The 26735-nt window shown below is 37.4% G+C and overlaps 1 protein-coding gene across 4 annotated transcripts in view; it reads right to left on the reverse strand.

Moving 5' to 3' along the window:
• Nucleotides 1-26735, reverse strand: part of EML4 (EMAP like 4) — a 201230-nt gene that overhangs the window by 33234 nt on the left and 141261 nt on the right. For all 4 annotated transcript variants that reach the window (XM_010595895.2, XM_064277165.1, XM_064277164.1 and 1 more), the window contains 8 exons: nt 25479-25602; nt 24104-24253; nt 21235-21304; nt 19640-19750; nt 17788-17883; nt 12852-12986; nt 12599-12734; nt 2062-2213 (listed from right to left, as the gene is read on the reverse strand). In XM_010595895.2, coding sequence (XP_010594197.1) covers nt 2062-2213; nt 12599-12734; nt 12852-12986; nt 17788-17883; nt 19640-19750; nt 21235-21304; nt 24104-24253; nt 25479-25602 — 974 coding nt within the window. The remainder of the gene's footprint in view (nt 1-2061; nt 2214-12598; nt 12735-12851; nt 12987-17787; nt 17884-19639; nt 19751-21234; nt 21305-24103; nt 24254-25478; nt 25603-26735) is intronic.

Genomic DNA, 26735 nt, shown 5'->3' on the forward strand with positions numbered 1-26735 from the left:
TCGATTCTGACTCATAGCGACCCTATACACACCCTGAAAACCAAAATCCAGACCCAACGCTGCCGGGTCAATTCTGACAAACAGCGACCACGATAGGGTTTCCAAGGCTATAAATCTTTACAGAAGCAGACTGCCACACCTTTCCCCCACGGAGCCCCCTGGCGGTTTTGAACTGTTGACCTTTTGGTTAGCGGTCTATTGCTTTACCCACTGTGCCACCAGGTCTCCATGCACTAATTACTACCTGAGGGCTAGATTTATAGCTGTAAGCAATTATACCAGTTGCTTCCTAGTCAATTTTGACTCATAGTAACCCCGTGTGTGTCAGAGTAGAACTGTGCTCCGTAGGATTTTCAATGGCTGAGTTTTTGCAAGTAGGAGCCTCGGGGTGGACTCAAACCTCCAACCTTTTGGTTAGCAATCTTTGTGTTAACTGTTCACACCACCCAGGGACTCCTCCGTAAGCAACTTCGGGGTGGTAATTGATGCTTAAGACTCCAAATCTGAAAACAATATAGTAATCTTATATTAATCATAATTTATTTGGAGTCCATGTTCAGACAATTAAGTTTTACTGCACAGAAGTTATAATGTATTATTATCAATATCCTTTGCTTCTGTCAATTTTAAATCTATTTTTTATACAGTTTCAAGATTTAAGGGTTAGGGGTAGGAGAAAAATGAGTAAGACCTATCAGATCTCATGAAGAATGTGGTCTGGTTTTGTTATGTTACTTTGGGTCAGTCACGTAACCTAAGCCAAGCTTCTTTACCTGTAATATGGGAATAAAAATACTTGCCCTGCCTACTTTTTGCCCCATCTACTATTCTAAGGATCGAAATATAAAAATAATACACGTGAAATTTGTTAACTAAAAACCATTTATATTATAAAGTATTATAACTGTCATTAACATGACTCCTTGGGAGATGAATCTCATGTAATGCACTATACGGTATATTCTCAGTAAATGTTACATAGATATTTTAGTGATCCCCCTAAATGACTTTCTGAAATAATGCAATTCTTTCTCTTTTATGAAACTGGATCCAAAATGGTTCCTAAAAGCAAAAAGAATTGATGTCTAAAAGTAATCCAAATTTATGTTAGAAATGACAAAGGAAGAAGTGAACTAGATTATGTTGCTTTGGACTACAAAGAACACGAGTTATCTGTGGAGAAAAGACATAGCAAAGGAAGTAGAATTTCTACTATGAACTTAAGGCTGTCATAAAGCAGCTCATTATTTTCTGTCTTCTTGGGAATGATACCCAAAAGAAGTACTATCAGATCCTCTTCTTAGAGAAGATTTTGCCTGAGATGCATATTATGTGTAGAAAAAAACACTGAGCAGAAATTCAAATTTTAAACCACCAAAAAATACAAGCAATGTTAAACTCTGTGATAATGTGCTACTGTTTTGAGAATCACTGACCTAAAATACTGTTCTTAGTCATTTCGCTTTCTGAGACTTCAATGCAATTAGCAAACTTTCACTGAGCATGTAATAGTTAGGTAGTCCTGGTGGTACGAATGGTTAAGCGCTTGGCTGCTAACCAAAAGGTTGGCAGTTCAAACTCGCCCAGTGGCTCTGTGGGATGAAGACCTGGTGATCTGTTTCCGTAAAGATTATAGCCAAGAAAACCCTATGAGGCAGTTCTATTCTGTCACATGGGGCCACTACGAGTTGAAATTGATTAGATGGCACCCAACAATGGATACACTTGGCCCATGCCATGAAGCAGCCACATACACAGATAATTAGTGATTATCATTAAGCCCACTGTTTTAAAGATCATTTTCATATTTTAAAATTACACTGGTCATCTTGTATACCCGGGATTTGGATAGGGTACTTGATGAATGTTTGTTGAATTTCAGCTTTGCATGGTTAGATTTTTGGACCTGAGACCACCAAAAACCAGGCTCAGAAGTAGATAAGCTATTAACTCTGCCCGATCCCTCTCCCAGAAAAGTGTAAGTTGTTTTAAGGTGGGATAAGATACACGAGTGTAGAGGGTTTAATATTTTTACATTGTACATTCAGTTTCCATCCTTACCTCTATTTCTCTTTCAGGATTCAGATCATGGTCCCACAGAATTATTTTTCTGTCTTTCCCTCCTCCAGTTAATAACATCCCATTTCTCATCTGACAAAGTGTGAACACACTGCCATCATGAGCTTTGATCTGTTTGCTGATTTGATATACACCTAAGTTAAAAAATCAGAAAAATAAAAACACTAGTGATAACATTTCTCATCAGACTTTAGTGTCTATTTGGAAGAAAATCTTAGTAGAAACGCAAAGTGAATAACCAGAAGGTTCATCTGACTCAACAATCAAAAACCAATTTTCACCACGTCTGGTGTAAGGCAGGCATCAAAGCTTAAGACTTAAGACAAATACATAAAATGAGGACAAAATGAGAAAAAGAGAGGTATATTCCCAATGCCAACATTGAACATGGACTGAAAGACTATCCTGAAGCTTCATTAAAAAAAAAAAAAAAGAATCCTCTGTACTCATTTTTCTTTATCCATTTTTAATATATCACATAAATTGGTATGTAACAAACTATCCCTTATTCCAATTAATATCTGTGGAACAATACTACATTTAGCACGAAAGAGCATCAGCAAAGTTTAATTAAAGGAAGGACCTGTATAATAAAAATATTTATGTTCTGGTTTGAAGAGAACAGAGAAATATCACACATTTTTCAGGTCTGTTAAAGAGATTTTTCTCCAATGAATAATTTTTAAAAAGTGAGTATTTTACAAAGGCCCAGTGTCAGTTAATTGGGGAAAAGATAGTCTTTTTAACAAATGGTGCTGGCATAACTGGATATCCATTTGCAAAAAAATGAAACAGGACCCATACCTCACACCATGCACAAAAACTAACTCCAAGTGGATCAAAGACCTAAACATAAAGACTAAAACGTTAGGAGCTCTAATACAAGGCATAAACAGAATACAAAACATTACCAAAAATGACAAAGAGAAACCAGATAACTGGGAGCTCCTAAAAATCAAACACCTATGCTCATCTAAAGACTTCACCAAAAGAGTAAAAAGACCACCTACAGATTGGGAAAAAATTTTCAGCTATGACAGCTCCGACCAGCGCCTGATCTCTAAAATCTACATGATTCTGTTAAAATTCAACTACAATAAGACAAACAACCCAATCAAGAAATGGGCAAAGGATATAAACATGCACTTCACTAAAGAAGATATTCAGGCAGCTAACAGATACATGAGAAAATGCTCTCGATCATTAGCCATTAGAGAAATGCAAATTAAAACTATGATGAGAGTCCATCTCACTCCAACAAGGCTGGCATTAATCCAAAAACACAAAATAATAAATGTTGGAGAGGCTGCGGAGAGATTGGAACTCTTATACACTGCTGGTGGGAATGTAAAATGATACAACCACTTCGAAAAGCTATCTGGCGTTTTCTTAAAAAGTTAGAAATAGAATTACCATACAACCCAGAAATCCCACTCCTCGGAATATACCCTAGAGAAATAAGAGCCTTCACACGAACAGATACGTGCACACCCATGCTTATTGCAGCTCTGTTTATAATAGCAAAAAGCTGGAAGCAACCAAGGTGTCCATCAACGGATGAATGGTTAAATAAATTGTGGTATATTCACACAATGGAATAGTACGCATCGATAAAGAACAGTGACGAATCTGTGAAACATTTCATAACATGGAGGAACCTGGAAGGCATTATGCTGAGTGAAATTAGTCAGAGGCAAAAGGACAAATATTGTATAAGACCACTATTATAAGATCTTGAGAAATAGTATAAACTGAGAAGAACACATACTTTTGTGGTTACAAGGGGGGGAGGGGGGGAGGGAGGGAGGGAGGGTGGGAGAGGGTTATTTACTGATTAGTTAGTAGATAATAACTACCTTAGGTGAAGAGAAGGACAATACTCAATACACAGAAGGTCAGCTCAACTGGACTGGACCAAAAGCAAAGAAGTTTCCGGGATAAACTGAATGCTTCAAAGGTCAGCGAAGCAAGGGCGGGGGTTTGGGGACTATGGGGCTTAAGGGGACTTCTAAGTCAATTCGGAAAATAATTCTATTATGAAAACATTCTGCATCCCACTTTCAAATGTGGTGTCTGGGGTCTTAAATGCTAACAAGTGGCCATCTAAGATGCATCAATTGGTCTCAACCCACCTGGATCAAAGCAGAATGAAGAATACCAAGGTCACATGATAACTATTAGCCCAAGAGAAACGGCCACATGAACCATAGACTACATCATCCTGAGACCAGAAGAACTAGATGGTGCCCGGCCACAACCGATGACTGCCCTGACAGGGAGCACAACAGAGAACCCCTGAGGGAGCAGGAGATCAGTGAGATGCAGACCCCAAATTCTCATAAAAAGACCAGACTTAATGGTCTGACTGAGACTAGAGGAATCCCGGTGGTCATGGTCCCCAAGCCTTCTGTTGGCCCAGGACAGGAACCATCCCCAAAGACAACTCATCAGACATGGAATGGACTGGACAATGGGCAGGAGAGAGATGCTGATGAAGAGTGAGCTACTTGTATCAGGTGGACACTTGAGACTGTGTTGGCACCTCCTGTCTGGAGGGGAGATAGGAGGGTAGAGAGGGTTAGAAACTGGCAAAATTGTCACGAAAGGAGAGACCGGAAGGAAGGAGCGGGCTGACTCACTGGGAGAGAGTAAATGCGAGTATGGAGTAAGGTGTAATATAAGCTTATATGTGACAGACTGACTTGATTTGTAAATGTTCACTTAAAGCTCAATAAAAATTACTAAAAAAAAAAAAAAAGTGAGTGTTTTTTGTGATAATTGTCCACAGAAAACCTAGTGTCAAACCAAAACAACCAACTGTGCTTACAATGAATCACCAGAGAGGAAGAAAGCCACAGAGCTCTTCACAGATTTATGCATCAAGCAACAACTATACCACTTCCTATACTTTATACTTCTTCAAGCTCTCCATCGCCCCCACCAGAAAGTCTACATGAATTCTCAAACCTGTCTTACAGGAGTTTAGATGAGAACAAACGTAGAGGTGAAGATACGCCCACCTACTTCTTACTGGAGTAAACTCCTGTCATTTCTGAATGCACTTTAGCGATACAAGACCCGGTGGTTTCACATCCAGATTCAGAGCCCAGGAATTGGATTCTCTTTTTTTATGTCAATGTTTACTTACTCTGAAAATATTTCAAAATATTTTCTCACAAAAGGTAAACTAAAGTAGCTGTCTTAGTCATCTAGTGCTGCTATAACAGGAATACAAGTGGATGACTTTAACAAAGAAAAATTTATTTCCTCACAATAAAGTAGGCTAAAAGTCCAAATTCAAGGCATCAGCTACAGGGGAAGGCTTTCTCTCTCTCTGTTGGCTCTGAAAGAAGGTCCTTGTTCTCAATCAAACCCTGGTCCAGGAGCTTCTCAGGTGCAGGGACCCTAGGTCCAAAGGTCGTGCTGTGCTCCTGGTGCTGCTTTCTTGGTGGTATGAGGTCCCCAACTCTCTGCTTGCTTCCCTTTCATCTCTTGAGAGTTAAAAGGTGGTGCAGGCCCCATCCCAGGGAAACTCCCTTTAGCTTGGATCAGGGAGGTGACCTGAGCGAGGGTGGTGTTACAATTCCACCCTGATTCTTTTAACATAAAATTACAATCACAAAATGGAGGACAACCACTCAGTACTGGGAAGCAGGGACCAAACCAAGTTGATGCACACATTTTTGGGGGGAGGGACATAATTCAATCTGTGACAGTAGTGATAACAATTTCACAGACAACACAGGCTACATTAGGGTAGGTCTTAACTTCTCATTTTAGAGCTGAGGACACAGAAGTACAGAAATGAAATTACTTAGCCAAGATCACACAGCTAGCTCGTAACAAGGCGGTGATTAGGACTCCGGACTCCGCATTCAATGATCCTTTAACTTTATAAAAAGCCCTTCATTTTCTACTATGGTGACTAACAGTCATGATATTTAACATCTAACCACCACTGCTGACCTGGAGGGCTTCTGATGTACCAAGATTGCCCCCTTTAATTGTTGAGATATAGGGGAACCGGGGAAGGTACTGGGGCAGAAGTGAATACTGGAGGCTTGGAGCAGTGGCTTTTGACCAATCACTGGAGAAAAATAGTTCAAAAACTGGTCCAGGTGTAGCAGGGTGACGGCTAAATGACAGTCTCGCTTTCGTGTACGCTCACAGCACTTTACCAGTACCCAGTGAAAGATAAGGCAGGTACATAAAAAATCCTGTAAGTAAATCCAATGTGGAATAAGTGATATTTTTTCCCCTTTAAAGAAAAAGTCAGCTCCCGTTTCTTAAAGGTAAGGATAAGATAACGGAGCTCAACCCTTATTCTCTGGTATTCATGCCACCTTGCTGAGAGCAGCTCTTCAGCTGGCAGTGCAAGAGCCAACCTTGCAGAATGTTACCAGGTTCAAAATGGGAAGGTAGGGCCTTGATTAAACACAGCCAAAGTGGGTCAATAAACAGGACTCTTGGAAAAATGAAAAAATTATGTTTAAAAATTGTTCATTTTCTAAACGTCCATCAACTCAGGGATAAACAAAATGTGGCAAATCCATACAACGGAATCTTATTCAGCCTAAAAGGAATGAAGTATGGACATATGCTACAAAATAGATGAACTCTGACAACATCATGCTAAGAAGCCAGTCAAAAAGGCCACATTTTTAATGATTCCATTTATATGAAACGCCCAGAATAGGCAAATTCCAGGGACAGAAAGTAGACTAGTGGTTGCTGGGGCCTGAGTGCTGAGCAGGGGAGAATGGGGAGTGACTGTGAATTAGTTTCTCTCTAGGGTAATGAAAATGCTCTCAAATTAGACAGTGGTGATGGCTGCACAACTCTGTGATGATACTAAAAAACACTCAATAGTACACTTTAAGTTTATTTTATGGTTTGCAAATTATATCTCAATAAAGCTGTTGTTGAGATTGTTCATTTCTACTCATCTTTCTACCTAACCGGTTTAAAAAATTAACTAAAATGTGTACGACTTTGTATCCTTGATAAATTCAGCTACAGCTGACTTAAAATTACTTTATCTCAGTGTGAGAGAGCTAGTGGTACAAATACTTAATAGATGGATGTACTTGGCAGGGAGAAAGGAAAGGACTTACCTGATTTGGGGTAGAGTTTGCCCCATCAGTAAAGCTGGGAGCAGAACCCCAGCAAACTTGCTATTCAGGTCAACTGCCTCCTCTCAATCAACATTCATCACCTAAAAATGCTTTAAACACTGAGCAACACAACTGTGTCCAGCGGGACAGCCAGCTAATTACTATCACTATTCTCATGTGACCAACAGATAAAGGACATCTAATTTTCTAGGTATTGTTGGCTTTATTTGGCATTAAAAAAGGAAAAAGCAAAGAACTTATTTTCCCATGCGTGGTCAAATTAACAAGATATTCTGAAAACACCACGTAAGCAATTACAAAAAGTAGAGGCGTGGGGTTTCATAGTTGTCCATCAAAATGTAGGAAAATAAAATTTTTCTGTTCTTAATTCAGCCTTCCATACTTTTAAAGAAGCCCTGGTGGCACACTGCTTAAGAGCTCGCCTGTAGTTTGAATCCACCAGCCACTCCTTGGAAACTCTATGGGGCAGTTCTACTCTGTTCTATAAGGTCACTATGAGTTGGAATCAATTGGACGGCAACGAGTCTAAACATAACAAAAAACCTTGTTCAATACTAAGATCTTCCAAGAAGGACGGAATGTTAGAAAATAAAATTGAAGAACGAATGCTTCATCGGAAATAAAAATATTCAAGTGACCAACTCAGTGAGATTCCTACCCCCAAATCCCACCACCCAGAAAGTCACCTTCTCTTTAAAGAGGACGTAATAGTAATTTAGCTAAAAAAATTTTGTGCTTCAAGTTTAAGCAAATTACCAAAGTTTTCTTTTAGATAATATTTACCTATAAAACAGATTTATAGACAAAGATTTCTCTCTCATGGGCCTGTATTTCTGGTATTCCAGTTTAAGCCAAATAACATTTGAAATGCCTGCCAAGGAAAATAATTACCCTTGAATTTAAAAACCTACTGTAGCTCCAGGCTTAATCACAGTCAAGTCTATCTAAGCGTAATTGCAACCCCCCCCCCTTTTCTTCTCATCTCTAACTGAAACAAAGGTTACCACAAAAAGCAAATTTATCTTGTCTGCCAAATAAAAGATATTTGGAGGGCTTTCTGGGCCTGTTTAACTACAGAATCAAATGTCAAAGAAACTTTGAAATTTATGTTATATTCTTAGCAACTGGACAAAAGGGCCAATGTTGACTATTTGAAGAGCAGGTAAAATGGTAGGACGTCTTAGTCCCTTAAAGAAACTTGGCAAAGGTTTTAGAATGGTTGAATATTTTAATGGCACCATAGTTACTCTCAAATTTTCCCATGCGACTTAAAAAATTATGAATTATTTCATACATAAAAAAGTTTTGAACTATTTTACATTAAGTAGGAGATAAATAATAAATACTCTGATACCCACTAAAAAAACAGAAAATACTAATTACTCTGAAAATTACATTGGATTTACATTTAAGGTAAGAAAAAAATTAGAAATAAGAGGAAAATATACAGAAAGCTTAGGAGACATAAAATACGGTTTTGGTTTGTCTCCTATTTACCAAAGTAAAAGGGTTAGCTATGGAATTATACTGCTGCTATCCAAAAATGTCCTTTCATCAGACATGATATCATAGTATATTGAAAATTTGGCTGAAAAAACTGCCATGGGTGTACAAATGTCACACTTGAGAACAAGTAAACTGGATCAATTCTTGGCAAAAATTAGAAAATGAAAATTTAGGGCATCTGTTCTGGTCTGGGCTCGCACATTTACTTCATTGCACTCACCAAAAGCTTCCCAGCCATACTTAAGGAATTTAAACCCCAGACAGAAAGAAACAAAATTCTTGGCGAGGTTGCCCGTAACAGGGCTGTGTTGTGTAGCCTAGCAGTTTACAAGATTAGATTTCCTGTTTCCTGTTTGTGCATATACAGATTTTTTTCTGCACAGAGGCTAAGCCACAAGTTTCTCAGATACTAACCATAATAAAAACAACCCCTCTTTGCCTCCCACCTCCACACAAACAGTGAGGCTAATGAAGAGTGCATTTATACCCAAACGTGCTCAATGTCAGAGGAAAACATGTCGGCAATTTAACAGCCACTATATTTTGAGATCCAGTGCTGTTCCTGTCATTTCTGACACTGAACAAATGAGCCCAGGAAAGAGAAAAGAGGGATCAGTGGGAAATGTAGTAGCCAATACTATTGTTTTAGCTTTATTTTTTCTGAGAAACTCTCAACCCACCGCCATCTTTCTCATATGTGAATTCTGAACCTAAACCTAATGAAAGAGCCCGAAATGCACGGCCAAGGATTGAGATCAGGGCTGGTGGTAATACAACTTAGGGAATTTTTTAACTTCTGAATACTCCTCATTCAATTGAACTGCCAAGCTCAGAAATTCAGGTGAATGGATTTGGGAAATACTAATGTATCTTCTAAAAATTTCAGAATAAGAATCTGGACAATCATAAGGCAACTATAACACTAAATTCCAATTCTACAATTCAGTGAAAATAGTGCATTTATCAATACAACTCAACTTTTACTCCTACACTGAGACCCAAAGGTGAGACTAGTCATTTCCTTAACAAAATGTTTAACAAATCATTTTCAAACAGCCAGTACCAAATGACAGACATTGTGCTCCTTCTTGGGACGTCCATGGAGGTAGACAGACATGTGAACAGGGTCTTTCCCTCTGGGCAGCGGAGCAGGGTTTCTTTATTCAGAAATCACTTAAGGTGACTTCCAGGGTCTGATGCAGGGACTCCAGAAAGACAGAGGCAAGCGCGCATTTAGGGTGAAGTGGGTGACTAAGAACAATTGGGACATGCTGTTTTGTCAATCCCCAGGGGAAATTTCTCAACCACAGGCTGGTTCCGCATCACCTCTTCTCTCCGTTTTTTCTCTCCTAGCCTTCTACTCTGAAGGAGGATCATGGTCCTCTGGATAATTCCCCCCAAAGTTTTATTGTTCTTAAACAGTAAGGAAAACGGGGGGTGAAAAAAGGTTATCTTTGATGCCCCTCCTCTGATTTTTTCATCTATCGTAGAAAAGGGCAAGGTAGACCTGTGTATCTGGGTGCTACTGGGGCTTAAGAATAAGTTTATTTCTGAGGAAAATCCTGAGATTTGGGGTAAATCTGAATGACTGCCAAGATCTAGTGGTAGGGCTGGGAAGAGGGACTTTAATGAGAAAAAGAACAAGGAGAAAGGCACTAACTGTGAGTTTATTCTTTTCTCTCCCCTCCCTTTCTATCACTCATCATTCTGCCATCACAGATTTCTCTACAGCGAGTCCAGGGGAGAGTTAACCCTGTCGTCTGTTACTGTGTTGGGTAAAGAAGAGCTAATCAACAGCAGTTAAGAAAAGGTCTTTGGACACATGCGTTAGTAAGCTCATAAGGATGATTTTCATCACTAATTGTTTGGGGGGAAAAAATGCACTGCCATCAAGTTGATGCTGACACAAAACGACCCTGTAGTACAGAGTACAACTGTCCCACAGTTTCCAAAGAGTGGATGGTAGATTCAAACTGCCAACTTTTTGGTTAGCCAAGCTGAGCTCTTAACCACTGTGCCACATTTGGAAAATAACGCCCCTAAATTTGTATGTCTTTGGTCAATTTCAGTAGGCAAATCAAGGATTTCAGCTAGATAATCTGAATTCTGATTGTGATGTTTTACTATATTACTGTTGTTGTCAGTTGCTGTCAAGTCAGCTCCAATTCACGGCGACCTTATGTGCGACAAAATGAAATAGTGACCAGTCCTGCACCATTTTCATGATCTTTTTTATGTTTGAGTCCGTTGTTTTTGGCCACCACGTCAATCCATCTCACTGAGGACCTCCCTCGCTGTCACTTTACTATCATATCCTTTTCTAGGGGTTGGTCTTTCCCGATAACATGTCCAAAATAAGCAAGCTGAAATCTCGCCGTGCTCACTTCCAAGGAGTATTCCTTCAAATACTGATTTGTTCATTCTTCTGGCAGTCCACAATATATTCAATATTTTTCACCAATATCACAATTCAAACGCGTCAATTCCTTATTACAATTCTGTATTACTATTGTTCTCATATTACCCAGTAACAACAAAAACTTCAGTGTTTTTCACAGATGCTGCTTTTACTGAGAGCAATGCCTTTCTGCACGACCTCCATCACTTACCCACAGGAGGCATCTCAGCCCTCTGAAGCTCCAGCCTCGGGATAAGATACAGGCTATTGCTTTTTTTCAAGGACAACCTTTTCTTTGATGCCCAATTCGCCCACTCTCTCTCTAAGATTGTTAATCTTCTCCTTTCCACTGTACCCTCAGGCTTCAGACATTCTTAAAAAGACCACTGACTGATTCTGGTAACTCTTTACTTTCTATTCTATTTTTCAACTTGGAGTCTCGAAATTCTCCATTTTGAAATTGGTCATTCTGTGCTTAATCTCTCCCAGTGCAGCGATGTTCTACTGAAATTGCAAACTACCAAATATAATGGTCTTTCCTCAGTTCTTATTTCTCTTGACCTTCCTATAACACTGATACTTCTAGAAACTCTCTCCTCTTTTGTTCAGTGACACCAAATAGTTTTATCCTCTTAACTTTTTTTCTTTTTAAACCTCACTTTGCAATCCCTGCAGGCTCTTTTCCAGTCACCTAACTATGGATGTAGATAAAGGCACCTCAGCCCCTGTAGCTCTTATCTCTTCCATGGTGACCTCACTCAGTTTTAAAAATTCTTGTGGATGACTTAGAAAATTCGTATCACTGATCCCTACTTGAATTTTCAATGGTGTAGTATATAATAGTTTAAACCAGTAAGAGAATTTATAAAACACTTAAAAAAAAAAAAAATTGTATTTCCTTCAAATAGACTGTTTCTTGTTTCTGTTAATATTTTTGCACGACAAATATATTCATAATATCCTGGATGTCTGTCATTTGTTTCTCTCTTCTTGCCTTTCTTGAATTTTTCCCAAAACTTGAATCAAGGTTCCATATCTACCGCAGTTTTGTAGATTTATCATGGCTTTGCTTAAATGCCATCTCTTCTGTGAAGGCTTCATAAAACACTACAAATCAGGATGATTGCCTTGTTGATCTTTATACTTTTAAATTAACATATATTCACAGCCTCTCTAATTATTTTGTAATAACCTTGTTGAGGGAAAGGACTCTACTTGGTTCAGAATAGCAGATGAAGGCCACGCTTAACAAATAGCTGGATAAGTAGTATTTTATGTATAAATACAAATATAAACATATAGATAAAATAAAGATCACTATGAAGAACCTTAAAAACAAGAGGTATGCTGGATGGTATTGATCTAATATTCTTACATTGTTCCACTGCAGCTCTCTTTTTCCAGGTTAGGGTGAGAGATGAAACTGCAATAGCGCTATGTGAAAATTAAAAGAAATGACTTTAATATGACCATACCGTACCTTTAGGGCCTTTCCCAGGTGTGGGCTCTACAGTAGTTTTGCTCCATATAAGTATGACTCCACCCGAGTCTCCAGTAAGAACATCTCCATTTCCCAAGAATGCTAAACACTGCACAAATTTTGGTTTTTCATATTTCTACAATGAAACAGTAAGTTTTAGTTTTCCCTTTCAGCATGATGATTTTATGCTTACTCAACAATAAAAAATTAAAATTTTACATAACTCCTGAACTTATAACATTTTGATTCTTACCCCAAAAATTCCCTGTTTTCTTGTGAGTGAATTGCCGCTCCAGGTCCAGAAAAAAATATGAGATTTGCCACATGTTATTATGGTATTTGCATCTGTTGGATGGAATTCCACAGCCAAAACAACTTCATTTGTTGTCTGTGAAAAGAGAAATAAAGCTTTGGATGAACGTATATTCTTATCTCTGTCAAGAGCCAATTACAGCTACTGACAACCAAAGACAGGAAAAAAATTTTTAGAAAATGCTCTTTCTTCCAGGATCCATTTTCCTAAGAAATTTTAATAGATTTTTTGAATAATGACTTAAACTTGAAGTCTTATACATTTATATCACCTTTCATGCTATGTATTTATAATAACTATCTTAGGAAAAGATTTATAGGAACTTCAGTTTTAAATTATTTTAATTTCCTACACATTTAGGAGAAAGTATACTAAAACTATCAAATGCAACCACAATGTACATCGTCTTAAAGATACTGCCATTTCAACCAAAATAAAAAAAAGAGAGCCCTATCTTTTTTGTACTAATTTTACTGACCATTTTTCCATTCATTCAATAAAGTATTAATTTAGAGATTCATACTTTAGAATGAAGCCTTAAAAAAGCAGATATAGAAATACCATTATTGATTTTTGTAGAAATGGAAAACAAAAACGAAGCAAAATGAGATTTTATGTTTTTCTTAAAAAACTTGAAGATTTGGAGGGAAAAAGGAAGAAAGCACGCATGAGACTCACAAAGGAATTAATAGTTCTTTCACTGAAATTATCTTAACTGAGAATATTATTTTCAAAACAATATTTAGGAAATCGTAACTGAATTCTTACTAAACTCATATTTTTGGTAAAATCACCCATTCAAACTTAATACTGCAGTGAAATCTACATGCCTGTGAAGCTGTTCACTGTTAGCTGGTGCACACCTGCAGAGTGGTTATTAATGTTCATTTTTTTTTAACTTAGCAAAGATGAAGAACTTCATGTGTATGGAAGCATTTCCTCAGTGCAAGCCAACATGGTAATCTTATAAATGAAACAAGCTAAAAAAAATACATCTTATGTGTCTTAGTCATCCAGTGCTGCTGTAACAGAAATACTGCCAGTGGACGGCTTCAACAAAGAGAAATTTATTCTCTCACAGTCTAGTAAGCTACAAGTCAAATTCAGGACACTGGCTCCAGGGGAGGCTTTCTCCTCTTGGCTCTGGAGGAAGGTCCTTGTCACCAATCTTCCCCCGGTTGAGGGGCTTCTCAGTGCAGGGACCCTGGGCCCAAAGGATACGCACTCCTGCTCTTCATTCTTGGTGGTATGAGGTCCCCCGTCTCTCTGCTCACTTCTCGCTTTTATATCTCAGAAGAGATTGGCTTAGGACACTCCCTAATCTTGTAGACCTCGTCAATAAAATTGCTGCTAAACCATCTTATTACATCACAGTGATAGGATTTACAGCATACAGGGAAATCACATCAGAAGATAAAATGGTGGACAATCATACAAGGGAACTGTGACCTAGCCAAGCTGACAGATATTTTGGGGGGACACAATTCAATCCATGACACTATGTTTCTACATTTAAAAAATGACCCTTGAAAGGGCTAATCTAATTTTTTTTTTTCTTTTCCATGGCTCCAGCATTTCTGCAAATCCTAAACAACAAAATCTAATCTGAATGCTTCTCCTCCAGTAGCTAGGACAGGTTATAAGCCGAAGGAAAAGTAACATCTTTTGCCATATAACCCTCACGTTGACTAGTATGGAAATACAGACACACTCAGCAGATCTAAGTAAAGCTTAAAGACAATGTGTTAATCTCAAAGCAAAAACATTTATCACTCTTTTAGAACGGCGCTGTCTTTTAAAAATTGATTCAACAGTCCTTCGTTTTCAACCTGGACGAAGACTTCTTAACCATTGAATCTTATGCCAAACTGAGATGATCAAGGGTTATAAAACTAACTACAAATATTCCTAGTATACACACTCATGGTGTTAGTGGTAAGACACACAAGATATAAACTGAAGTATTTATGAAATTAAATCACCTTGATTATGGATACAGCCTTATATTTTGATTTTTTAACTTTTTATAGAAGTATAATATACATACAAAAAAAGCACACAAATCATAGTACGCAGTGTGCTAAATTTTCACAAATTGAACCCACCTCGGTACAGCAACCACAGTAAGAAACAGAACATTCCTCACATCCCAGAAACACCCCAGGTACATTTCCCAGTCACTACCTCTTAACCCTGCTCGAGTAACCATGATTCTGACTTCTAGCACCAAAGGTTATTTTCCCCTGTTTTATTTAAATGGCATCATACAAAATGTACTCTTTCATGTCTGACTTACTTGCACAATATTACATTTGTGAGATCTGCCCATGTTGTGATTTATTCATTCTAGTTGCTATAAAGTTTGTATAAGGAGACCACACTACTGACTTACTCATTTTCTTGCTGAAGGGTCTTTGGGTAGTTTTTCTTTTTCAGCTATTATAAATAGCGTTGCTACTTCTCTTTTGGTGAACTTATGTATGTATTTGTTAGGTTTATACCTACGAGTGGAACTGATGGGTCAAGGTATAACCATGTGTTCAGCTTTAGTAGGTAATATCGAACAGTTTTCCAGAATGGCTGTACCAACTTACATGCCCAATAGCAGGATATGAGAATTTCAGCTGTTTTATATCCTCAGCAACCTTGCTTGGTATTTTTGTCTTTTCCACTTAAGCTACTGGCAGATGCATACTGGTCTCTCACTGTGGTTTTAATATAGATTTTCTTGATAACTAATGAGGTTGAATGGCTTTTCATATACTTATTAAGCATCTGGGCCCCTTGTTTTGTCGAGTGCATTTTAAAATCTTTTGACTTAAAAAAAAAAAAAATTGGATCATCTGTCTTTTTCTCACAGTAGTTTTCTATAGAGTCTAGATATGAGTGCTTTGTTGGAAGTAAGTATTGCGAATGTTCTCTCAGGCTTTGAATGTTTTAACGGTGTCTTTTGATGAAGGGAGTTCACAGTATAGTTTATCTTTTTTTTTTTTTTTTTTCACTCTATGTGTCCTGTTTAAGAAATCTGCTTATGAAGATGCTCTCCTATATTTCCTTCTAAAAGCTTTGCTTTTACCTTTCATACTCAGATCCATCTAAAACTGATTTTTGTGAATGTTGTGATGTAGGGGCCAAGACTACTTTTTTTCTACATCCATTGAATTCCGTACAATTCACTGAAAACATCATTTTTTCCCTCACTGCACTACAGCGTTACTTTTGCCATAAATCAAGCAACTGATTTGTGTGGGTCTGTTTCTGCACTCTTCATTCTCTTCCATTGCTGTTTGTCTGTCCTTGTACCAACACTACAATATTTTAATGACTACAATAACTACAAAATCAGTTTTGATATCTCATGGTTTAAGTACTCCAAGTTTAATCTTCTTTCAGATTGTCTTGATTATTCTTACCCCTTCATATTTCCACATATATTCAGTTTGTCAATTTCTACAAAAATCATGCTGGGATTCTGACTGTAGAATGTACAGATCAATATGCAGAGAAATAATATCTTTACAATACTGAGTATTCTATTCATGATTATGGTATATCCTTCCATTTTCAAGGTCTTTAATTTCTGTCAAGAAGGTTTTCAATTTGTCTTACTAAATCTTAAACTTACATAAATTAAAAACTTACACATGAGCCTTCCCTCGCAAATCCTTGTGACTTAATCAAGGAGAGAGCCCATTTAGAGTAATTCTACTGTAGAGGGAGAAAAAGGTCAACACACAAGGGGAAGACAAGAGGGGAGAATGAGAATCCAGTGATCTAGCCCCTGAATCAAGTTATTCGTGAGGTAAAATCCCTTCCTGACCTTTACTAGAGATTTTCTTTTCCTCTCTAAACATGATGAATCAATACATTGTTTTGATTAAGTTACCTTTAGCTGTTTTGCAGTCACTTACAATGGTAGCCTTTACTACAATGCAACAAGGCTCACATAACTCACTTCAGTCAACTTCTCTACGTTTCAATGTTAAATTACTCTGAATGATGGCTGAAAGATAATCTGTCTTCATTTATGTTTTTTAAAGTCTGTGATTTTATGACATTTTATAGTCCTTTCAAGTATAATAAGATCTACTCCTTTCAGAGATTATCTTACACATGAGAACTCAAGAAGTAGCCTCTTTTCAACCAACAGGCTGAAAATTTGAAGCTTATACAAAACAAAACTGCTAAGAGAGGGCAGCTGAAGAGGAATGTGATGTTGTTTAAGGGTACAGCAAATGTGTCACAGGTTTATTTTAGCTCACTGTCACTCTGAATTCCTTTGAAAGCCTGTCAGAGGTAGAAGGCCATTTCTGACCCATATGAATGAAGCTGCAATGCTCACCTAACATCCTCTCCTGCAAGCCACAGTTCTAGCCTGACCCACACTATTCTACACAATTATAAGTGTTGTAGGATTTTACAAAAGAATTCCACAACCATAATCAAGACCAAAAAACTTACAACTGCATATGCGTCTCAGTTATATCACCCATATTCGTAAAGTTAAATTTTTCCCTCCAGATTTTCAAAACCTCAAGAACTGAATTAAATAATGTATGTTATTCAAGAAGCAACCAAGCAGAGTGTTCAGTCTTAATTTTGAGATTAGACATCCACCTACTTGAGCACCTCAGTAGCAACAATGTGTCTGAAATTTCACTGAAATTGCTTCAAGTTGCTTGACTAGTTTATCTTGTATGAGTGTGGTGTTAACACCATTAAGAGTTATAACAAATCAATAAGCCTGAGGGGTTGGGCCAGTATGGGTGTGCTCATGCAACTTAAGGATATGCAATACAGTCCCAAAGACCTACAAAGCAAATAATGTACTCTATAAGTTAGTACTCAATTAAAAAAATTTTTTTTTTTTATTTACCTTTATTTCTGCTACTTTTGATTTTTTCTGCAAGTCCCATACAGTTAGCATATGTTCATTGGAGTCATCGATTACACACAAGTAGACACCTGAGTCCTACGGAAAAGGCAATTAAAGGCATTCTAAAACTCCTAGATGAGGTGGTCTTTCAAAGAGATAAATATCATACTATTAAAACTGTCAAAATTAAGACAATCAAAAAACTTTTAAACTCATGGCTCTTTGAAACACAACAGTACTATTCACTAAAATTATTTCCTTTAAAAAAAAAAAAGACAACATAATTAAGATTCTTTAAAGAAATCCTTTCTATTTTTTAATTTTTTCCCTGGGTTGACATCCTCTTGCCATCTAGACTCTTCCACCATTCAGAGATAGCAAATAAATCATTCTGAAGACACCCTAGCTCCTTCTGCATTTATGCTTCCATCTTGCCATCTGTACGCGAGTTATTTTCCCTTGAGATGGGTGGAAAGAAACACACATAATTTCATAACTTTTCTTCTAAGTAAACTGTGGTAGTTTGAGGGAATAAGCTTAATGGCTAATCAAAGTTTGCTGATTTCAGTTTTCCATGGTATATCTGATTTACGTTAGCATGAATAAATAAGATAAACAATATATTAAATTCCTTTCTATTTTTCTGAAACCATTTTCATTCATATAAGTCTCCCAGTTTAAGAAAAAGAACTGTGGGTGATAGTAAACAATTTTTTCCCCCAATACCATTTGTGATCTATGCCTTACAGTGTCCATGGAAGAGAAACACCATGGTGAAGACTAAGTGGTAACGTGCAGTGTGGCAGCACTTACTGGGATGATTTACTGGGATGATTAACTGAACGAGGAAAAGTTCGAGTACGAAGCAATCCGTGAGGGTCTTCACGGTACAACAACAGTATCAACAACACTATTAACAGCTGCTGTTACAGATTTTTGAAAACCAAAGTAGTAAAAGTATTGCTGTTGCTTCTTTCACTTTCCCTGCTTTTCTAAGTGTTTTTCTCCTAATTTCTGACTCCTTTTGGTGGTTGACATTCAGTGCCTTCAAGCCAGCAAAATTCCTCCTCTTCCTTGTCCCCAAGCAAACTTCCATAATTCAGAATATAGTTGCTGACAGCTAGGAACCGAAGAGATAACTGAATACTGAGTATTACATTCTAAAGCATAAAAGGGGCCCAGTAAGACCTGAAATTAGAAAGTATGCATCCTAAACATGTAGAAGATCTCCTGTATACTCTATAATTATATATAATTCAAGAAGAAACAGAATGCTTAAATGAGGCACATTCTGTCTCATTTTCTCCCCAGGATAAGGTCTAAGGCTTAGATAAAATTGCTAGACACTGAATTTTAAACCCACGGGGTCATCAATTAAGAACCAAGATAATACATGATTTCAGTGAATTCAAAGTTTTGATGTTTCCCTTGCTCCAAAATGACACCAAGAAAAGCTAATATTTGTGCAGAATTGGGCAAGTTTCACATCTGCGAATTTTCTAAATAAAACAGATCTCTCGATTCGAGCTGAGGCAGAAACGTATCTTATTGCCTGTCTCAAACTGTACTCGGCGGTGTGGGCACTCCTCTGACCATCTCCTGTGACTACGCGGGGACCCTAATTCAGCACAGAACAGAACTGAGTGTAATTAAGTGTAAGATCTTGCGCTGTATCTAAACTAACGTACTTTAGCACTTAGGTTAACACGCTGGCCAGAGTTAAGCAACAGCTAACACTTCATTTTTAATCCAGGGTTAGGGTTTTCTATGCACACACAGACAGAAAACTGAGTTTAACATCTTTCCTGCTTCTTCGTTCCACTTGTTCATGTCTTTAAAAATGGTTACTCACTGCTTTTGAAAAACTCAGGCATCCAACTCCACGCTCAAAAGTTCCAAGTCCAATAACTTGCAGTGTGGATAGACTAACAGAATCCCACACTCTGACATGGGGTTGCAGAGGCTGAAAAACAAAAGGAGAAACGCAATAGCAGGACTAAATGGTACTTTTTTTCTTTTTTCACCAGTTGCCATGGAGTTGATTCTCACTCATGGGGACCTCACGCGTGCAGAACTGTGCTCCACAGGGTTTTCAAGGCTGTGGCCTTTTGGAAACAGATCTCAGGCCTTTCTTCCCAGGTGCTTCTGGGTAGGTCTGAAGTGCCAATCTTCCAGTTAGTACCCAGTGCTTAGCCAGCCGCACCACCCTGAGACTCCTAAATGGTACTTAGGTGGATGCACATAAATACCACTACCACAAAGAACTGCCTGCTATCTTTTTAAAGTAATAGGGCTGGGTAATCGTCTAATAAAAAAAATAACTACTATATTTAAAAGTGCTCCAAAGAATCTTACACAGGTATTCTCACACTATGAAAATAAGAAAATAACAGTGATAGTAATAGCAGCAGCAAATACTCTGAGTGTTTACTTTGTGCCACCCATTATTTTAAGTACTTCACATGCATTAACTCAATCAATCTTCATACCAACCCTGCGAGCTAGGTACTGTTCTGGTCCCTACTTAACAGATGAGGGAACTGAGACACGGAGAGTTAAATAACTGCCCTGATGTTATACAGTTATTAAATGATACAGCCAGGATTCCAACCCAGGCAAACTCGACCTGGATACCCTGCTTTTAAACATTACCTTCATTCCAAGGGAAAAAGGACAGTATAAAATCAATGTCCAATAAATTGCTAATAGTCCTTAAAAAGAATTTGGAACTGAGTCATAGAAGTCATCTAATATAACCCCTCCACTCCTTTTCTCTAAGCAAACTGAAGCCACAGAACGTCAGGAGTACAGCCATACATATCCTAACAAAAACCAAAGGAAAAAAACAAACCTGTTACCACCAAGTTGATTCTGACTCACAGTGACCCTAACGGGACAGAGCAGAACCACCCCATATGGTTTCCAAAGACTGGTTGGTGGATTTGAACTGCTGACCTTTTTGGTAAGCAGCCGAGCTCTTAACCACTGCACCACCAGGGTCCCGTATCCTAATAAGTAATCATCAATCAATATTTACTGTTGATCCTTAGAAAGAAGGGACTTGCTATAAGCCAATTTAATATTATTGAACAGTAACTGAAATTCCTTAGGTGTTGTTAGTTTCAGTCCTGTATGAAACAAAGAGGTCTATGAACTTAGGGAAACTACAGTAGATGCTGGGAACCATTAGTTATTATAAACAAAGAGAAGTGTAACAAGTATATCAGTCCTCCCATTTTTACAGGCAAATTAGAGAGAACACCCACTTTTTGAAAAAAATATTTACACAGTTTGATTCTCTTAAGTTTTATCTCCCCCTCTCCCCGCTTGTATTAGAAATTTTTTAGTAGTTAAATCTTAGAAGAATAAAATAAATGGGTTGTGGTTAAAATTACAATCAGTTCCATTCCAACAGCAATTTTACCAGGTGTAGAATGCATAACTCACCCTTCCATCTTTATCCACTCCAGCTATTTGTCCAGTTGCAATCCTAATTTTGTCAGGATGTATAGCAAGGCTAAAAAGCAGTATTAACAATAATTTTAAATACAGGAAATATGTGAAGCAGCAGAAATCTGCCTTTGTATCAACATTTTTCTAACAGAAATCATTTTTAATCATAAAAAACCTCATTTTGGGAATTTTTTCCTTTAGTTAATCAAACACCTCTCAAACATCATTATCTGAAAGATTTCTTTCCTAAGCTTTCAGCTGCACTTTTTCTTTCGTTAAACTAAACAGACAAATTAATGGAACACTAAATTCAAAGAAAATGTTAACCCACAACTGAGACATGTTAACAAATTAAACAGTTTATTTGTTCAAGGTCATTTCTAGTTCATGTATGTATGTATACATGGACATGGTTTTATTATAGTGAAGGTGCTGTTTTGTAAGTAGTGATTTAAATCTATTAAAACAAGTATTTTAAAACGGAACAACCAGAATGAAAACAATAATGTTCACACACTGTGAAGAATGTAGCCAATGTCACTGAACAACTTGTGTAGAAATTGTTGACTGGGAACCTAAACTGCTGTGTAAGCCTTCACCAAAAACACAACAGTATATTATCGGGGGTGGGGGTGGAGGGGTGGGAACACAAGTATTTTCCCATTTTGTTACATAATTCTTATGCATATTCCAGGCTAAACAGCTTTTCTACAAAAAAAAATCGCTGAACACTTACACACATAGTGCCTCTAATGTTTTAAATTATTTTTTAATGCTGAACTCCTTTAATTCAAACTTGGGACAAGAAATTTTTAAATAAAAATTGGAAATAGCGCAATATATACGCCCAAATTGCGTAAGAGTGACTGGCAAACATTTTAAAAAGATGTCTCCATGTCTATATCTAGAACCTTTCTATGTCTTGCAACAAGAGGTAACCTCAAATGAGAATATAAATTTTTTTTTTATGTTTCTTGATAGGTATTGCTCATTACTTCCCAAAATAGGATCAGTTAAAATTGTCATAAGAAATAACGATGTTTTAAAGGTTTTGCTACAACTTCTCTATATTAAGTATCATATTTTTTGAATACCTGATAATTTGACTGGTATGGACAATCTTATTTTAATTTCTTTGCTTACTAAAGAGGCTAGAGTTTATCAATATTTCTTTTACTCCACTGCCTCTGATTTAAACAGTTTATGTTCTGTATCTACTGAGGTCAACTACACTAAAGGTAACTAAAAATCTAACACCTTAACATTTGGCCATATTAAGATACTGCTTTTTAAACAATTTTTAAAAAATTAAAACCTCTAGCTTAGGTAATACATTTGCATGGTTCAAATATCAAAAGCTAAAAAAAGACATATTTAGAAAAGTTTCTTTCCCACCTTGTCTACATCTGCTAAGATCCCATTTGCCTTATCTAGTTTCCCAAACAGAAAACATATTTGGTTTCTTCTTATTGCTCATTCTAGAAAACTTTTAAGTATATAGAAGGCAGGGTAAATATATATTTTCCACTTTTACACAGATGGCAGAACAGTGTGCACATATTCTGCTCGATATTTTTATTTAAGAGTATGTACATCTTGGGGATCTTTTCACAATAATATGTAAAGAGCTTCCTCATTCTTTTTTACAGCTATAGAGTAACACATGGGTACTGCATAATCCACCGAGGTCTAACTGAGAGATGTTTACATTGTTTCCAATCTTTACCATCACGAACAATAAAGCAACAAATAACCTTGTACATATATTACCTTCTAAGTATATAAGGCAATATTTAAATAATCTCTAGAAGTTTAACAATATCTGTATCATATCCTAACAGTCATATATTAATTTTTTTCAAGACAGAGTTGCTGGAATAGTTTAAACATCAAGAGGAGAAGCATTTAAATGTTGCAAAACAATGTATCTAAGCAATAAATAAGTGAATTCAACTAAAGAGTAACAAAATTCATTGCGCAGTTTTAAAGCCTCCCTAAGCATTTAAAAGGCATTTAAAAGGAGTTCTCAGAGTCTTACAGTTTGATGCTCTCTGGGATATTTATAATCCTTACTCAACCATGATTTCTTTCTCAAAAAAAAAAACAGAAAACAAACAAAAAAAAACCCCTTAAGTCCAACGTTTATCTGCATAGAGAAAATCCTTAATAAATATTTAAAAACCAATAACCGCTCTCAGAAATCTGTCAAACTCTGGTGTGCCCCACATACATTTGACACTACCGGCCAGAAGAAATGAAACATAAGGGAACTGAGGAAGCAGACGTGGTCCTAATCTATATTTATGAGGGATATATGTTACTGTTGCTGAGACTACACAAACCATTTTTGGGGCCTATAAGTCCTTTTCGCTTTCAAAAATTTATTCTATAGAATGCCCCATGTTGTTGCTGGATACTGCTGAGTTGGCCCCAACACAGAGGACCCCATGTACGACGAACAAAATACTGCCCAGTCCTGCACCATCCCCACGATTGGTGGCAGGTCAGACCATTGTGATCCACAGGGTTTGCACTGGCTGATTTTCAGAAGTGGACTGACAAGCCTTTCTTCCTAGTCTGTCTTTGTCTGGAAGCTCCACTGACACTTGCTCAGCATCATGGCAACACACAAGCCTCCAAAGACAGACGAGAGGTGGATGTGTGTAAGGTGCACTGGCTGGGAATCGAACCTGGGTCTCTCGCATGGAAGACAAGAACTCTACCACTGAACCACCACTTGATAGGCTGCCACATAATATCTGTAAATCCTGAGCTCTCCACAAGAAATAATTTCCCAAAAAACCTAAATTTAAAAAATACAAAAATGAAAAAACAAAATGAAGAAATGTTAAATGATACCAACCATTTCACGCAGTCTTTATGACCCAGGTAGTGTCGTTGAGTTCTCTCCTCATAATTAAATAGTACAACTACTGATGCTATGAAATAAACTATTTCCCCGGTAGGAAGAAGGTAAACATTAGCTCGACAGTCCTTTCCTCTATAACCGTATCTTAAAAGAAAGAGAGTCAAGGTTTTTAATAAATACAATTTTCAAGGTATTAAATTAGTAATTGTTTCATGGGTATTTGAAAGGGAATTGGACTGGACTAGATAACTCATATCTTGTCATTATCTTATTGTGCAACTCTGCATCTTTTAATATGTTTAAATCTTAGTTTCTCCTCTTTTATCAAATACATATGGAGTTCTTCATACATCAGACAGAGTAAACATATAGTGGTGAACAATACAAATGTGGAACCTATCTCCCTGGAGCTTAAAATAAGCTCTGATGGGGAAGACAGAAATAAAGTCAAATATATCACTGCAAACGGTAGAAAGGAAAATAACAGGCTACTAAAAGAAAGAAAGCATAAAGGGAGGAACTAATTTAGATGCAGGGAAAGAAAGGAGAGATGGAAAAAAGGCCTCTCTGAGAAAGTGACATTTATGCTGGACCTAATCATGACTGAGGGATAGCCAGGCAGAGTTCGGCAGGCAAAAGGTTAGAAAAAAGTTGCAGAGAATTACAGAATTGATGAGTTTTCCCAAGCTGACTTCTGCCTGGAGTGGGGGATAGCTCGAGGTGGAGGGGGTGGTACGGAAAGGTAGAGGCAGATGGCACGGTTCAAACCAGCAGCTCCCTTCTGCTTCATCAAGAGTTCCTTAGAGGTTATGAGAGAAGTGAGAATTTTTAAGTGAAATTAGGAGTCTTTTTAAGTCATTAAGAAAAAAAAAAAGTCTGGCTGAGGAGGAGTAAATTCTGGGATTAGAATCAGCCTTGTTAATTTGAGCTCTTAATGATTCACATTATTTCAGAGTTTACAAAACAGTTATATTAATTCTTACAACAGTTTTTTTTTTTTTTTAATAAATGAAGAAAGCAAGCTCCATAGCGGATAAGTGGCAGAGCCAAGACTCCAACGCTGGTCTCCTAGTTCCATCCTAATGCCGTTCCTAGCACACCAAGCTCCTCCTGTGGTGCTCATGGAATACTTTTTGCCCCACCCAAAGATACTACTTTTGATGGCTTTAAACTGCTAACAGTGAATGTATATGAGAAGGGATTAGCGAGGACAACTCCTCTTTATTTTTGCAATTCTCTATAATGTGGTTCTGTTATGTTTATACCACAAACGTTAATAAAAGAAATTCTTCATAGAGGTGAGGTAAGCTAATTTTTCTTGAACTAGAGACAAAGCAAACAACTTTTCTGTCATGGTAGAAAAGGATACACCCACTCCAGTTTGAGTTTCTCAGGAGGCTGTTCTGTTCTGACGTCATCGTAATTGTCAACATCAGAAGGAATGAACATTGTGATTGGCCGTCCTCGCATAAACATTTTAATATACTCTCCTTCTGTTGAAACAGAAGACAAAAATTTAGTCACACGTACTTTCTGAATAACCATAGAAAAGTGGTTCGTTAATATGGCATAATAAAAACAGGACACAAAAAGCTACTCCGGTTTTCTCCCCAGTACACGTAATTGTTTTTGTCACGTATTATTATAGCATGTAAAAAACAAAGTATACTATGAAAACCTAGTCTGAAACATTGTAAGAAAATAAATCGCTGGTCATTTTCTTAAGTAACTATTTTCATACTTAAATATAACTTAATTGGTATAAGCTGGTACTCTTCCACAAGGCAGCAAGGAAGGCTGAAGTATAAAACGCAAAAGAAAGTAATTTTCAGGCAGTTGAAAAGAAGAAAGATTGTCTGGGAAGACAACAACTATGTCCAACACACCAGCTCACTAACACGCTGAAGTGCAATGACATGTAAAAGATATAACCTAAGAATATACCACAGGAGAGGGTAAAACACCTTCACAGTTAGGAAGAGGAAGGCAACAGAGGGACCAGGAGCTCTGCTAGGCAGCACGTGAGCAGACCTGGGAGGTAGAGAGGGCCAACTCCCTTACTTCACAAGTGTGCAAACAATCAGCCTTGGGTCTAAACGATTAAATCCAATTACATTATACTAACATTTTCAAGACACTGCTAGGATACAGTTTTCTAATTAGTAACGTAGGTTCTAAAACATCTTTTATTTATACAAACCAACAGTTGTTTCTAAGATCTGTACCAGTCCAAAACAGAAAAGGTTCAAAAAAACAAGTCTAGAATCAAACCAATATTTCTTGCACATCTTTTACGGAAGGAAACTGCGCTTCACTTACCTAGACGGACAGGGTTGCTTCTCATGCCTTGCAATTTTTAAAAACCTTCTCACTGTGCCCTAGCACTTCACTAACCTACATACTGACAGGCTTCATTAATGCTGATAAAAAAAAAAAAATGCTGATAGTGACTGTGAAATGGTTCCAAACGGAACCTACACACAAAGGAGAAAGACAGGAACTGACCACAAAAGCACAGAAAATGCCCAGCGCTTGCCAACTTGTCTGGTATGCTATGAAAATAGCATCAGACCCCAACTGAAAATGTGGTTACTGCACGGTTAGCCAGAGGCCGCAATACGGCCCT

The sequence above is a fragment of the Loxodonta africana genome, chromosome 26 (assembly GCF_030014295.1).
Source record: "Loxodonta africana isolate mLoxAfr1 chromosome 26, mLoxAfr1.hap2, whole genome shotgun sequence".
In the NCBI taxonomy this organism is placed as follows: domain Eukaryota; kingdom Metazoa; phylum Chordata; class Mammalia; order Proboscidea; family Elephantidae; genus Loxodonta; species Loxodonta africana.